Source organism: Antrostomus carolinensis, unplaced genomic scaffold (assembly GCF_000700745.2).
Source record: "Antrostomus carolinensis isolate BGI_N321 unplaced genomic scaffold, ASM70074v2 scaffold12884, whole genome shotgun sequence".
In the NCBI taxonomy this organism is placed as follows: Eukaryota; Metazoa; Chordata; class Aves; order Caprimulgiformes; family Caprimulgidae; genus Antrostomus; species Antrostomus carolinensis.
Genome location: NW_010312894.1, coordinates 21,557 through 34,166, shown reverse-complemented (window position 1 = coordinate 34,166; position 12,610 = coordinate 21,557). Strand labels below are relative to the sequence as shown.

The following is a 12,610-nucleotide window of genomic DNA, read 5'->3' as shown; positions in this document are numbered from 1 at the left end:
TATCACTATCTGGGAGGCCAACCTCTGTAAACCATGATGTGCATTTCTAGAATGGAAATGCTATTTACTGCCTATTTAATTTTTTTTCAGGCCCACTGATTAAAAGCAGTGCAGAACAGGGAAAGTATGACTATCATTAAAAGCTTGTAGTCTATGTGGGTGACTGGGCTCTGCTTCTGACTGAGAAATGACTGGGCTACATGACTTTGGGCAAAAACCTGAGCTTTTGTGTCATTTAGTTTATTTATAAGTATATATAAGTACCTTTATTCAAAGTCTTTCAGAGCAGTGCCATGGGACTTCATTAATAATTGGCAATAAAGCACTCAGAGATGCTCAGAAATTGCTATGAATTATATGCTTCTTCCTCTCACTCTCGTGTGTTAATCTAAAGATAAAAATGCCGTATTTAACCAACTGGGGTTCCTTTCCCCAAAGGAAACACTGTAGTGAAGTGAAATACAGAATTCTGAATAATGAAGAAAGAACTCAGGGCTTAATTTTTCTTTTAAACAATAAATAACAATGTGGTTACCTGGAGACATTCAGAGCAGGAGTCCGATGAAGAGCACTGTTTGTGGCACAGTGACGCGTAGCTGAGATGGCAAACCTTTCCAAGTACAGTACTTGAGCGTGGGCAATGTTTTTTCACGATGAGCTGGGGAGAAAGCAGTTGTTTGTTACCACCATTAATGAAGAGCTGCCATATTAAGAAATATGCTTCTGCCAAATGCAAGGCAAAACCTGGCTTTTGATATTTTTGTATCGATGGATTTATAGTTAATCAGTGGATATTACTGTATTTGAAAATTCAATTGTAATGTAATTCCAAGTAACATCTGGAAGGCAGTTCTGTTGCTTTTCTAGTGTTTAAGATTTAAATTTGGCATAGGCTGTAATCCAAAGGGAGGAAATCACCCAGTTATGGAATGGAAAACCACACTTTACTCAAGAAACATTCATCATTGTTTTGTAATTACCTCAGCTATAGGTACAAAAACCTTGAGATACATTGTGAATGGAGCTCAGTACTTTGGGCAGACAGGAATATTTTGTATAAACATAGGAGCTGACAGGAGGCACCAGCCCTGGAGTGGGAAGCAGAGCATTACTGTACAGTAACAGCCAGGCTGTCACAGCTTTTACAGAGGGCAAAACTCTAGTCTGAGGTACTTTGTCTCTACCTAGGGTAGGCAAAAATAAGTTCCTGCATCTGAGGCTAGAAATAGACCCTGCAGAAGAGGAAAAAAACCATAAAAAACATTAGACTTTCTCCTATGTGGGCTCCACATTGGCATAATTCCCTTGATTTTAATAGATCTGCTCCGATTTACACCCACCCTGCTAGGTCAATCAGAACGAATACAGGATATAACAAATACATATTTCTTACTCCCTGGTCTTTGTATGCACTCAGTGAGAGATCTAGTCTGATGTAACTATAAAGTACATTTGGACAAAAGGAGACTAGAATCCACTATTTGAAGCTATAAGCTCTGTCACTGAGGGGTATTTTACTCTTTCTTTCCTGTTTCATTCTGGATTCATTTTTGCCCTTTTGATTTGCATTCTCCTCACCTTAAGACAGTCAGGAGATAAACTCCTCTCAACCTCACTAGAGGATATAAAACCTTTATATTTTCAAAGCCTTTGCAATCTTGTCAGAGGAATTAAATACAACAAATGCTAAAATCAGTAAAGAACAAGTTGTGAGTGTTTAGAGAAGCCTACCGTTGCTTCCTCCATCACGTCCCGAGTTGGTGTGCTTGAGTGCAGAGCCACAAGCACTGTCTGAGCTGCTTCCCAGTTGGTGAGCTCTTGCCTTTCAATTTTATGCCTCAAGAACCTGAGTGCACGGTGACTGGCAACTGCAGGAATTATATCCAAAATGTAGCGCCTGTAATGGGAAAAGCAGGGACCATTTTCCAGATCTGTATGTGAACATAGTCATTCCAGATGGTCTCCAACAGAGTTTATCAGTAGAAGAATCACTACTTATATTGCTTGTACCTGTACACTGGCCGACTGGAGAACTGCTTCCACACTGACTCGTAATTCTCCTCATTTGCTGCACGGAAGAGGTGCATAAGCTTGAGGGCTTTTGCTGGTGCATCACTGGGAAGCTGTTCAGATGTGGTCTCTACTAGGTCTTGCAGGCTTTCCTCTATCTGCAGGACAATTAAAATGCACAAAGCTCACGTGCACTGTTTTCCACATGCATGGATTCCAACCTTGAGCAAAGAGTCTGTCCAGTGGATGAACTTTACCTGGCTTTCCACATTTTTTATTCTGAATAAGTGGACAGGAAGCTGAAGCAATTCACTGCCAAACTGGTACTGAAGTGACCCACGATTCTGGAATTCTTTTGGTGGGATTTCTGCCATGTTCTTTTGCACGTCAGTCAAAGCAAGTTTCTGCCTGGAATGGAGGAACCCAGGGAGATAACATCACAAGATGCAGGGTACAAACTAAAAAGAGAACAGCGTTTCTGCCTCCCTGCCTTGCAATGGGACTACAAATGTTTCAAAAGGTTCTGTTACTGAGGGGCAAAGGTATTTACAGATAGATTTGGACATGATGTCCAGAACTGTACTCTGAGAAGGTGTGCACTTACACAGCAGGGCTCAGATCAGAACCAGACTCTGTGTTCCTTTGGGAATAATATGGCTTGAGAATTTAAGCAAGAAGTAGGAGTTGAGAAGCTGTGGCCTGAAGGATGTCACAGGAACTGTGTTGTATCTTAAAGAGTAAATTAAGGATGAGGGAAAAATAACTGATGGGAAATTTTTTAGAAACTATAACTTAATTTAAACCTTTTAAGTTCATAAGAGCTCTTACGTATCTGTACCTCCTGGAAGCTTCAAAAGGAACTGAAAATTGTTAGACACAATAAGAAATTCCACAATCTTTTCACTTGCACTATTACTATTTCCTCCTCATTTTGCCTGGCAAATGTCCTAGGGACTGCAGAAGATAAGAGAGTCTCCTGATGTTTCAAATCTGATTTCCCAAACAAAAAGGACCAGATAAATTCAGGATTAGTCTTTGGAAAAGTATTAATGTTTTTGGAAACTTTTAAAGGAACACCAAATCTTCATCCTTTGTTATTAAGAATAATTCCAATGAGAAACTGTCTTTGTAAATATTTTCTATCTTTGCTACATTTTCAGCTAAAGGATGCATCCTATCCCACCAATTATGTTTAAAATAGGTTTTTCAGGACAATATAATAAAGTTAAACATTTGTACTGAGCAACTGAAAACATTCCAAAAGCAATATTGTTGTACTACACAGACTCTCAAAGTCTCTGTAGAAAATTGGTGTGTTTATTTTGGAATCTCTATGATGATCTTCTGTATCATTTCTATCCACTCCTTCCGTATGGATTGCAGAGAACTGCTGCAGAAAATAGCAGCAGTTTGCAGACAAGGCACTAGAATTTGAATAGAAATCACTACAGAATCAGCAGAGATTTTTTTCTCTCTTCAAATTTTATACAATATTATTGAAAGGGCATTTCAGTCAGAAAGTATAACATCAGGTACACTTGGACAGATTTAACTCCCCCCTCCAGAACATGATGAATCTATTATGTCTTCATCTGCATTGTTTTGGGAAGAGATGTATCTGCCCAGAATAGATGGGAAAATATTATACTTTAAAGAGAAGAGCAAATGAATACTAAATATAAGATTAAAACAGTGGAACAATAGTAAAACCTCGCTTGGCTTTGAAAGGTGCTGCAAGAGGCCTATGCTGAACAGGTCTGAAAACTCAGCTACAAATGTTTTAAGTCCTTGATGTTAGATTTTTCTTTCTTTCTTTCTTTCTTTTTTTTTTTTTTTTTAAATTTACACAGAAAGTGCATTGTAGAAATAGCTTCTGAAGACTTGTGTGACATATCCACATCTTTCCAGCTGCCTTATATTTGGCCCTATCTGTTGGGCAATGCAAAAGATCTAGAGAAAATGGTGAAAAGTAAAGGCAGTACATTTTCTGAGGGCTCAATACCTGAGCCCTTACTCAGGGAAGACAGTCTATGCAGGCTTGCAGAAAGGGAGTTTAAATCAACAAAAGCCCATTAGCACCAGACTAACGCTCACTCACAACAACCTATAATTTGATAAAAGCACTACAGTTGTATCTATCTTCACCTTGATTGCATGAGATAGTAAAGTCACTTTCACCTTTACTATTTTATTTTTTTTTAGCCAAACTGAACATGTTCATCATATTAATGAAGTTAATCAGTGATTTATTGACATGAACTTTCTGATGTTGCAGTTTCCAAAACTGTATATTATAGCAATAGATTCTTGCAGAACCTAATGGAGCAACACAAGATTACAGCAGCTGGAGTGTAATTGAAGTATATCTTCTGTACAGTGACCTTTATACACAAATGCTCCTCTTCAGCAGGGCACCTCTGTCTACAGAGTCCATCACTAAAGCAGGTAACTAAAAGTTTTTTTCAGTAGATGATTTTGAAGCAGATGAAAAGATTTTCAAACATTGAAAATTTGGAGGCTTGAGCTACAAATGAGCAGGAGATTAATTTCTTAGACAAACACATTCTGATTTTGCTCCAAACCTGTTTAAGAAATATGCAAAATTTGCTGTGGAAAGCAAATACATTTCATATGTTTTGTGCACAATCTTTTTGCAATAAAACCTAATTTCCTATCAAGAAACTATTTTGATGGGACATTTGCAAGCAGTCCACTGTACTTAGGAAGGATATTAGAATCCAAAGTCCTATCTAGGTTTCTTATGAACCAGTCTCCAGGGTCTCTTACTGCATTATTATTTTCTAGGGAACTCTCTTTCCTGAGTAACTGTCTTTCAAAGTATTTTACTGCAAATATATTAGTTCACAATTTTTCAGATGGAATGACATTTGTTTTGGCTTTTATGACATAAATCAAATATCCCTGAGAAATAAAACAGTCAAACCCTGCCAAGTTTGGCTAACAAAATTTGGATAGTGATGCGCATGTTTCAAATTTACAACTAACAGTGATTGTTGTTTTTATGAACTGTTTGGGATTTTATGTAATTAAATACTGGCAAACAATAGGCTGTGGAAGTAAAGGATTTATTTCAGTTATGGAGTTTGACTAGATTACTGAGATGCTGAGTTAGTTGGTGAATTAAAGGCATATGTATAGTACCTTGCTTCTACTATAGCATTTCCTCCTGTTATCTCGTTGAAGGGTGCAAACTGGTGGATTTCCTCAACATCAGCTTGTGTAATTACAGCTTCATTATGTGTATATTTAATTTTGTAATTGTAAGTAGCAGTTGCCCGGGAATTCTTGTTTCTCTTTATAATATAAAAAAGCAAAGAAAAAAGAAAATAATAAGTCATTGAACTTCTACATTCTGTGACTAGAAGCTATTACATCATCCAGTTCAACCCACTTATTTTCCAGAGCTGTTTTGTTCATTGTTCATATGAGCACTTTATGTGAACACTGTATGCACACTTTCATTGGAGAGGTCAGGTACACTGCCTGGCTCCGTTACTTTTACTGCTAAGATGTGTTGGCTGAATTTTCCCTTTCCCAAGTATAAGTAATTGGTTATTCCCTTGAGGAGACACATTTTCTGAGGCGAGTAGCAGTATAAGCCACTCAATTTCTTATTTCTAAGACAGGATTATAGTAAGATGCAGCAGTACCTATCTTGAATAGCAGAAACTGGACATCGTGACTATCTTTTTTACTCAACAGAGTAAGTGAATTAACTCATGCTGATAATTAATGGTTTCCAAGCCAGCTCATTTAATCTAGCTGAAGTGTGTCTGCAGTACATGACAGTCTGCAGCACAGACCTCTGCTGATCTGTGGATCTGATTTTCATACAGAAATAAAATGTTGATAACTAGATACAAAAGATCTGACTCTTCTGTCATTTTAAGTTCACAAAGCAAGAGAGAACGTGGATGCTGAGTGTCTCCCTGTATATGCATATAAAATATATATACATAATACCACTCTAATTTACCTGCTGGCAGCTCTGGCATGGATGAGTGTATGCTGAACCTGTGACCATTTGAACTTTCTCTTCACAGCTGTTCAGGTCCTTGGATTTGGTCACATAGACTAAGTTTGCTCTCTTGTTTTCCTGGATTGAGTACGTTGTGTTGCATATACCTCCAATCCCGGCCTGGGAAAAATGAGAATATGATCAGAGAAGTTTGCTTCTAGGCAAAGCTTCATCAATTCCTCACATGGGCTTTCCTGTTTAATTCTGTATTTCAAAATTCCTGATAGAAATAGATGCTTTTTTCATAGAGTCACAGAATGGTTTGGGTTGGAAGGGACCTTTAAAGGTTATCTAGTCCAACCCCCTTGCAGTGAGCAGTGACATCTTCAACTAGATCAGGTTGCTCAGAGTCCTCTCCAACCTGACCTTGAATGTTTCCAGGGATGGAGGTTCTACCGCCTCTCTGAGTAATCTGTTCCATTGTTACACCCTCATTGTAAACAATTTCATTCTTATATCTAGTCTAAATCTACCCTCGTTTAGTTTAAAACCATTACGTCCTGTCCTACTGCTAAAGGCCTTGTTTTACTTATGGTACCCTCCAGAAGCATTGTTACTTTCACCTCTTTTTTATATGTACAGGTTTCCAGTAATGCAAATCAGAGTTTCACTGGGAGAACTAAAATTCTCAAGAGTTTCACTGAGACAAGATTTGGAGCCTCAGAAAAGGTGAGTAACAATTTCCAGTCAGAGCTGTTGATTATGAAATGCAATTTAAGGAATATTAATATAAAGTGCCCAAATAATTTGATTAGTCAGAATAAAATCTCAACACTAAAGTATTTTAAAGTTGGATATTACATTCTGCCCTTAAAATTTGCTTTTATAGACAGATTATAAATGCCTGTAGAACAGGCAGATGATCTGTCAAAATATGAAGAGCAATAATTAAAAAGAATTTCAGGATAGAAGAGTTTTGTTTGTGTTTGAAGTTTTCTTGTGTTTGCAGTTTTAGCTCAGATCTTCAATAATATTTCAAGCATATATATTTATAAGAGCTCTTAAATCTCCTCAGTCAGTGAGGAGATTTTTGGAGAGGAAAATATTTGATTTCATTTCAGGAGTAAGGGTTATTTTCATGATTTTTTTATTGTTATTGATAGCACATCCACTCCAGAGAGCAGCTCTGGGCTATGTCAGAACAGCAAAATGGTCATGTGGTGGTTGGGAGGCAAGACATACCCACTTCATCTTTAGATTAACAGTATTCCTGAAGACACTGTGGCTTTGGTAAGAGATAGAAATAAGAATTGCCCAAGCTTTCTGAAAGACTTGTACCCTGCAAATGCAGGTGTGTGTCTCTTCTGCAGATGGCAGGGTGTGGTAGAGACACCTAGACTTTAAATGGGAATGTCCAGCCCGCCAGGCTCAGTGGGATGAAGTAGCCTCCTGCCTAGCTGGACTTTATAACTGTGCGCAGTTTACAGCTAGCTCAGGTACCCTTACCCTACGCTCTGCAGGATGTAATGTAGGCTTTCCCAGGTTAGTCCTTTAAACCTCTCGTCAGCTCAGATTTTGGGACTAATAATGCTTATCTTCCTTTACAGAGTGACTTGAGATTGTCAAGCAAGGGTGCCAATGTTCATTAATCAGTTACTGTCTGAGAAAAGCAAAGAAAATTTGGAAATGATTCTAGGTAGTGAAGTCACATATATTGCTCAGCAGCAAGAGTAGGACATATTGCTAACTGAATTAGAAAGAATGAAGATATAAAACGAGATATGAGAAAATAATGCTGAAGAATATGGGACATCACCACATGGGTTTTCATGTGCAACAGGCTGCATGAAAATATTAAATCATCTAGTTCCTTTCCCAGAAAAAACTCTACTTACAGAAAAAAAAAAATTACTCTGGTCTGTATTTTCAATAAAAATAACATGAAAGTATAGTAATTTCAAGTTTTTTGCTGATCTCTGGATTGAACGTAGTCTAATCAATGTAAATATGGTTTTGCAAAAACTAAATGCATTTCAATTTCTGTGGTGAATAGTAATATTAGATGATTTACCTTGACTAAGATATTAAAACTTGAAAAACAGTTGAAATTCTAATAGATCATCAACTGCAACTGTCAAAGCTATTATAGTAATGTCATGACATATATACTGTTTTCCCCCTAAAAGAGGAGCTAGAAGAGATTAAAGTATGTATGATCAGTTAAAAAAGTCAAATTACTTTTAATTTATATTTAATCTTGTGCTGTATAGTTAAGCTTGTTTTAATACAGCATTCAAATTTTATGTAGGCTTCAGCTTTCACAGGAGTTTACTAATTTATTTTCTCTAGAATCACAAGCCAGATTTTCCAAGGGTCTAATACTGCAAATGCATTTTCTGAAATACTTTGATCGGACAGATTAAAAATCTACTATTCTGTTGTTCTGTTTAGCTGCAGCTCCATCAAATCATGATTTCTTAAGATTAAATGTTTCTTTAGTGAAGTTTATGTCAAGGATGAATTCAGAAAATTCAGTAAAAGAATCTGAAGAGAAGGCTTGTTTATTTACAAAGCAAACACAATGGCCAAAATAAAAAGCTCACCTCCTGTAAGCTGTATGAATTCTGCATCTTCTTTATACTTAGCTCCAGCACATTCAGAATCCCTCTGTAGATGTTCAGACCATCATCCGAGACAGAATCAGGAGCCATAAGGTTTCCAACATGGCCATTGCTATACTCAAACTTGATGGGATTACTCAGTTGTCCGGTTAGTACCTGGGTCAGTTTGAGTGATCGAGAGAATAAGCTTGTAGGCCAGACACCATTGTACTCTGCTGCTTCGATTGAGTGAATCTGGAACAAAGTGGGAATATAATTCCTCTTTAATTTTTTCAGTTGGCTTTTTTCAATGCACATAAGCTTCTAGAGCTTTACTCGCATCAAAAATACACTCTTAAATAACACAAAGCCTCTTCAAAGGGGAAAAAAAAGTTGTAATTTAACATAGATAGTATCAATATACTTATTTCTATACATAAAAGGAAAGAGAGTAATGCAAATGACTGTGATGTTTCCACAGTCACTACATTCTGATTTGTTTCATATATAATCCATATTGCCAAAAGTTGACTTGTATGAAGAAAGGAGACAGAGAAGAGTCACAGGAAGCAGGTTGCTACCCAAAAGTGGTATGGAAGATCTGCAGGAAATTGCACGAGAAAGTTAATGTTGCATAAAGCCTCGTTAACTCTTGTGAACTCTGTTGTCTCCCTTGCTGGGGTCACAGAGTACAGACAGCAGTCAGAAACTAATAACAACATGGCTGCTGGGCCAGCCCAATAGTCATAATTAGTTTGAGCAGTGGAGAGCAGATTACAAAAACTGTCTTTTTTTCCTACATGTTTTTGCTGTGGAGCCAAAGGTTCAGGCACTTCCCCCAGCCCATCTCTGTAATTCACACTCCAGCTGCAACCTGGGGCACATCCAAGCAAGTATAAAGTTGTGCTAAACTATGCATAACTCGCATGATTTTTACCCCATGGGAATGGGGCATGTGTAGCTTAGTTTCTCAGAGGACCCTTCCCTTCTATATATTTTGACAATTTAAAGGTACTTTTCTCTGACACCTCAGGCTGGTGATGTGATGCAAGACAGGGATTAATTTCTCAAAAAGCCACACAAACTAAATCCTCATACAGCAAATCGCTGGAGACTGCACTTTCATATTTATTTTTGTTATTGTTAGTGAAGATCACTGCCAACCCCAGTAACTGAAGCTTACACAGGAGGCTGTTACAGAGCAAATCCCTCGTGCTGCCTCCTGAACATGCTTCTGGCATATTGCATACGGGTAGGTTTGGGACTGCTCTGCAGGGTCAGGGCTAGGTAGTTTTCTCCAGCCCTCGGGGCCCAGTCAGGATTTACGCTGTCTGCTAGGTTTTGAACACAGCTGACAATTCTTACTTTTGGGTTTGCAATGAAAAAATTGTCAGCTGGAAACCGCCCAGGGAACACAGCTTTTTACTTGGGCTGAACACGAACTAGTAGGCTACAGATGAAAGATTAATTCCCTGAACCATCCCTCCAAACTGTCTAATTTAAATATAACAGCAGCAAAATAAACTTTTCCCAGAGCAGAAGGGAATAAATGTATTGTCACCTTTCGCTTAGAACCTGCCCTCAAAACCTCGTGATTTTTTTTTTTCTTTTATCTTCTTTTTCTTGCCTGAAATTCTTTCTGTATTTATTTTTGAAAATGAAACTTTTTCCTAGGTGAAGTGGTGTTGGAACGTTTTAGGGAACAGCAGTCAATTTTTGATGAAGACTCACCCTAGCACACCAAGAGCTGTTTTGGCAGGAATGGGGTAGGTTGTGGGGCAAAGACAAGACTGCTTCTGCCTCCCCTCTGTCAGGGAAGACTTCTACTCACCAGTGCAGAAGTGTGGCTCTTATTTCCTTATTTTTTTGCAAAAACATCCATCCATTTGCAAAGGTCATGGAAAAGAAATGTTTCCTGTCTAGATCTATTATAATTTGAATTTATAAAAATACCTAGTAACGGAAGGCTAATTGAGGCTGGAAGGCATTTACAAGCATTTATCAGACAGTCACCAGTCTTTTTAATCTGCAGTTTTCAATTTGCCAAATAAGAGCTTTTAAAAAGATCATTTTTCTTCCACATATACGGAAGACTAAGTGGAGTTTGTGTAAAGCAATTGAAGGGTGCGTTTCAACACATTCATTAGAAGTGCATATAAGCTTCTGTTAAAGGCAAATGTGTTTTTCACATAATCAGAACTCTTGGTAATTACTCAGCGTGCAGTAAAAATATACAATTGAGGATGACAAAGAATATTATTTGGGACCCTGAAGAAAAAGAAGCCATCAGATGACATTAATTATGCTAAATACTGAATCACATCCAGCTATTGTCACATGTTTTATCGTCTTTCATTCGCTGGTTACGAAATCAGTTGATTAAATAATCCTAGGTTGTACAGTTTGGAATAATTGGATTGATCCAGTGATAAATTATTGTGCATTTCAAATTACATTCCATTGTCTCCCTAACCACAAAGCAGAAGAAATCCTTCAAACCCAAGGTTGGCTTGAGCTGAGAATTACCTGACAAAGTGCAAATAGAATTTAGGGCACTGCATAGAAAATGATAGTGTTAGTTACATTCTCCCTGAGTAAGCACAACATATGATGAAACTTAATTACTTCCCAAAAGCTTAAAAAAGAAGTCAAGTATGAAGAGAATTTTACCTTTCGAATAGAATACATTTTCTTACCCTAATAAGACAAAGTTTTGGTGCAATACCACTAATTTCCACTTTACTTTTTATTCTTATTCCAGCTCTTGCAAGTCCTTTCTCTGGAAGTCCACTGAGAAGTATGCTTTCATAACTGAATGTATAAACCTTGTTTTCACTGAAATCGGGTTCTGCAAATAAATTATTCCCAAAAAACATTATAGAGACTGTAGAGAACATATTAAAGTACCTGTATTAGAATGTATGGAACAAAAAAGATGAATTTATTCATTTTTGTATTGCACCTGAACAAAATTAGCTATTATAATATTACATTAAACATTGATATACTTTTCAGATTCTATTTTGAATTTCACTCATTATAATTATATTAGCTGATAGGAAAATTACTTACGGTAATTAAGATGCTGGCTCCCTGAAAGAGAAGGGAAAAAAAAAAGAGTAATGAAATGACAAAGCAAAAAAACCTCAACCCTAAAATGTTAATGTATTTTAGTACGAAAGGCTATATCTCATCTCATACATATGGTATAATTCTTTCTAATTAACTTTACTTCTAGTTCAGCACACTGCCAAAAGCCTTTTTTTCCCTAAACAACAAAGAAATTGTCATAAAATATTTTTCTATAAAATGCTAAAGTTTGTGTTTTTAATTTAACTATATTTAGATTCTGAAACATTTTCCTGAATCTATTATTTTAAATTCATCAAAGCAGATAAGTTACTTACCCACCAGGGTTAAAAACAGGGCTAATATCAAGCCCCTCATGATGCAGATAAAGGTGAACATGCTGAGTTCTCTTTTATAAAGGCATGTGCTATCACATGTTTCTTTTGGCATGTTGGCTTGACAAATAAGCGTACTTTAGAATGCATATTGATCAATCAAAAAATAAACATTTCTGAGGTCATAAATGCTGACAACTTCAAATCAGCTCATGATTTCAGCTAACTTACTTCCTATGTGAAATAAGAGATATTTTCAAAATGTCTTGCTTGCTATTTTTTTCTGTATTTCTCTACCTTGTAATTATATAGTAAAACAATATTTAAAATTCAAAATTAAACAAAAATAGTTCCTCAACCATAACTGAAATAATTTAGCTTTTCTCCAATCATGTCTTTAATCTCCTGATAATTTGCTCTTGCTAAGGATCAAGACACGCTTTGCTCTGTCACATTGAAACTCAACTTTGAGAGGAGAACTTGTGATTGATTTCATAGATTTAGGATGAAGTTACCTTATTGCTCATAAACATGCAATAAGAAACTGTTTTTCCATGGTATCTACCACGGCTGTCTTTCCAAGCATATCTTGTTACCCACACCAGGGAAAGCGTATC

At 36.9% G+C, this 12,610-nt stretch overlaps 1 protein-coding gene across 1 annotated transcript in view; it reads right to left on the bottom strand.

Moving 5' to 3' along the window:
* LOC104524324 (vitellogenin-1) overlaps positions 1-12,036 on the bottom strand; it is a 43,982-nt gene extending 31,946 nt beyond the window's left edge. Inside the window, exons 1-10 of the mRNA XM_010167157.1 lie at positions 11,997-12,036; positions 11,662-11,682; positions 11,286-11,437; positions 8,593-8,844; positions 6,008-6,169; positions 5,173-5,324; positions 2,268-2,418; positions 2,011-2,168; positions 1,732-1,897; positions 536-658 (exon numbers count right to left, since the gene is read on the bottom strand). Coding sequence (XP_010165459.1) covers positions 536-658; positions 1,732-1,897; positions 2,011-2,168; positions 2,268-2,418; positions 5,173-5,324; positions 6,008-6,169; positions 8,593-8,844; positions 11,286-11,437; positions 11,662-11,682; positions 11,997-12,036 — 1,377 coding nt within the window. The remainder of the gene's footprint in view (positions 1-535; positions 659-1,731; positions 1,898-2,010; positions 2,169-2,267; positions 2,419-5,172; positions 5,325-6,007; positions 6,170-8,592; positions 8,845-11,285; positions 11,438-11,661; positions 11,683-11,996) is intronic.
* Between the last annotated feature and the right edge of the window lie 574 nt (positions 12,037-12,610).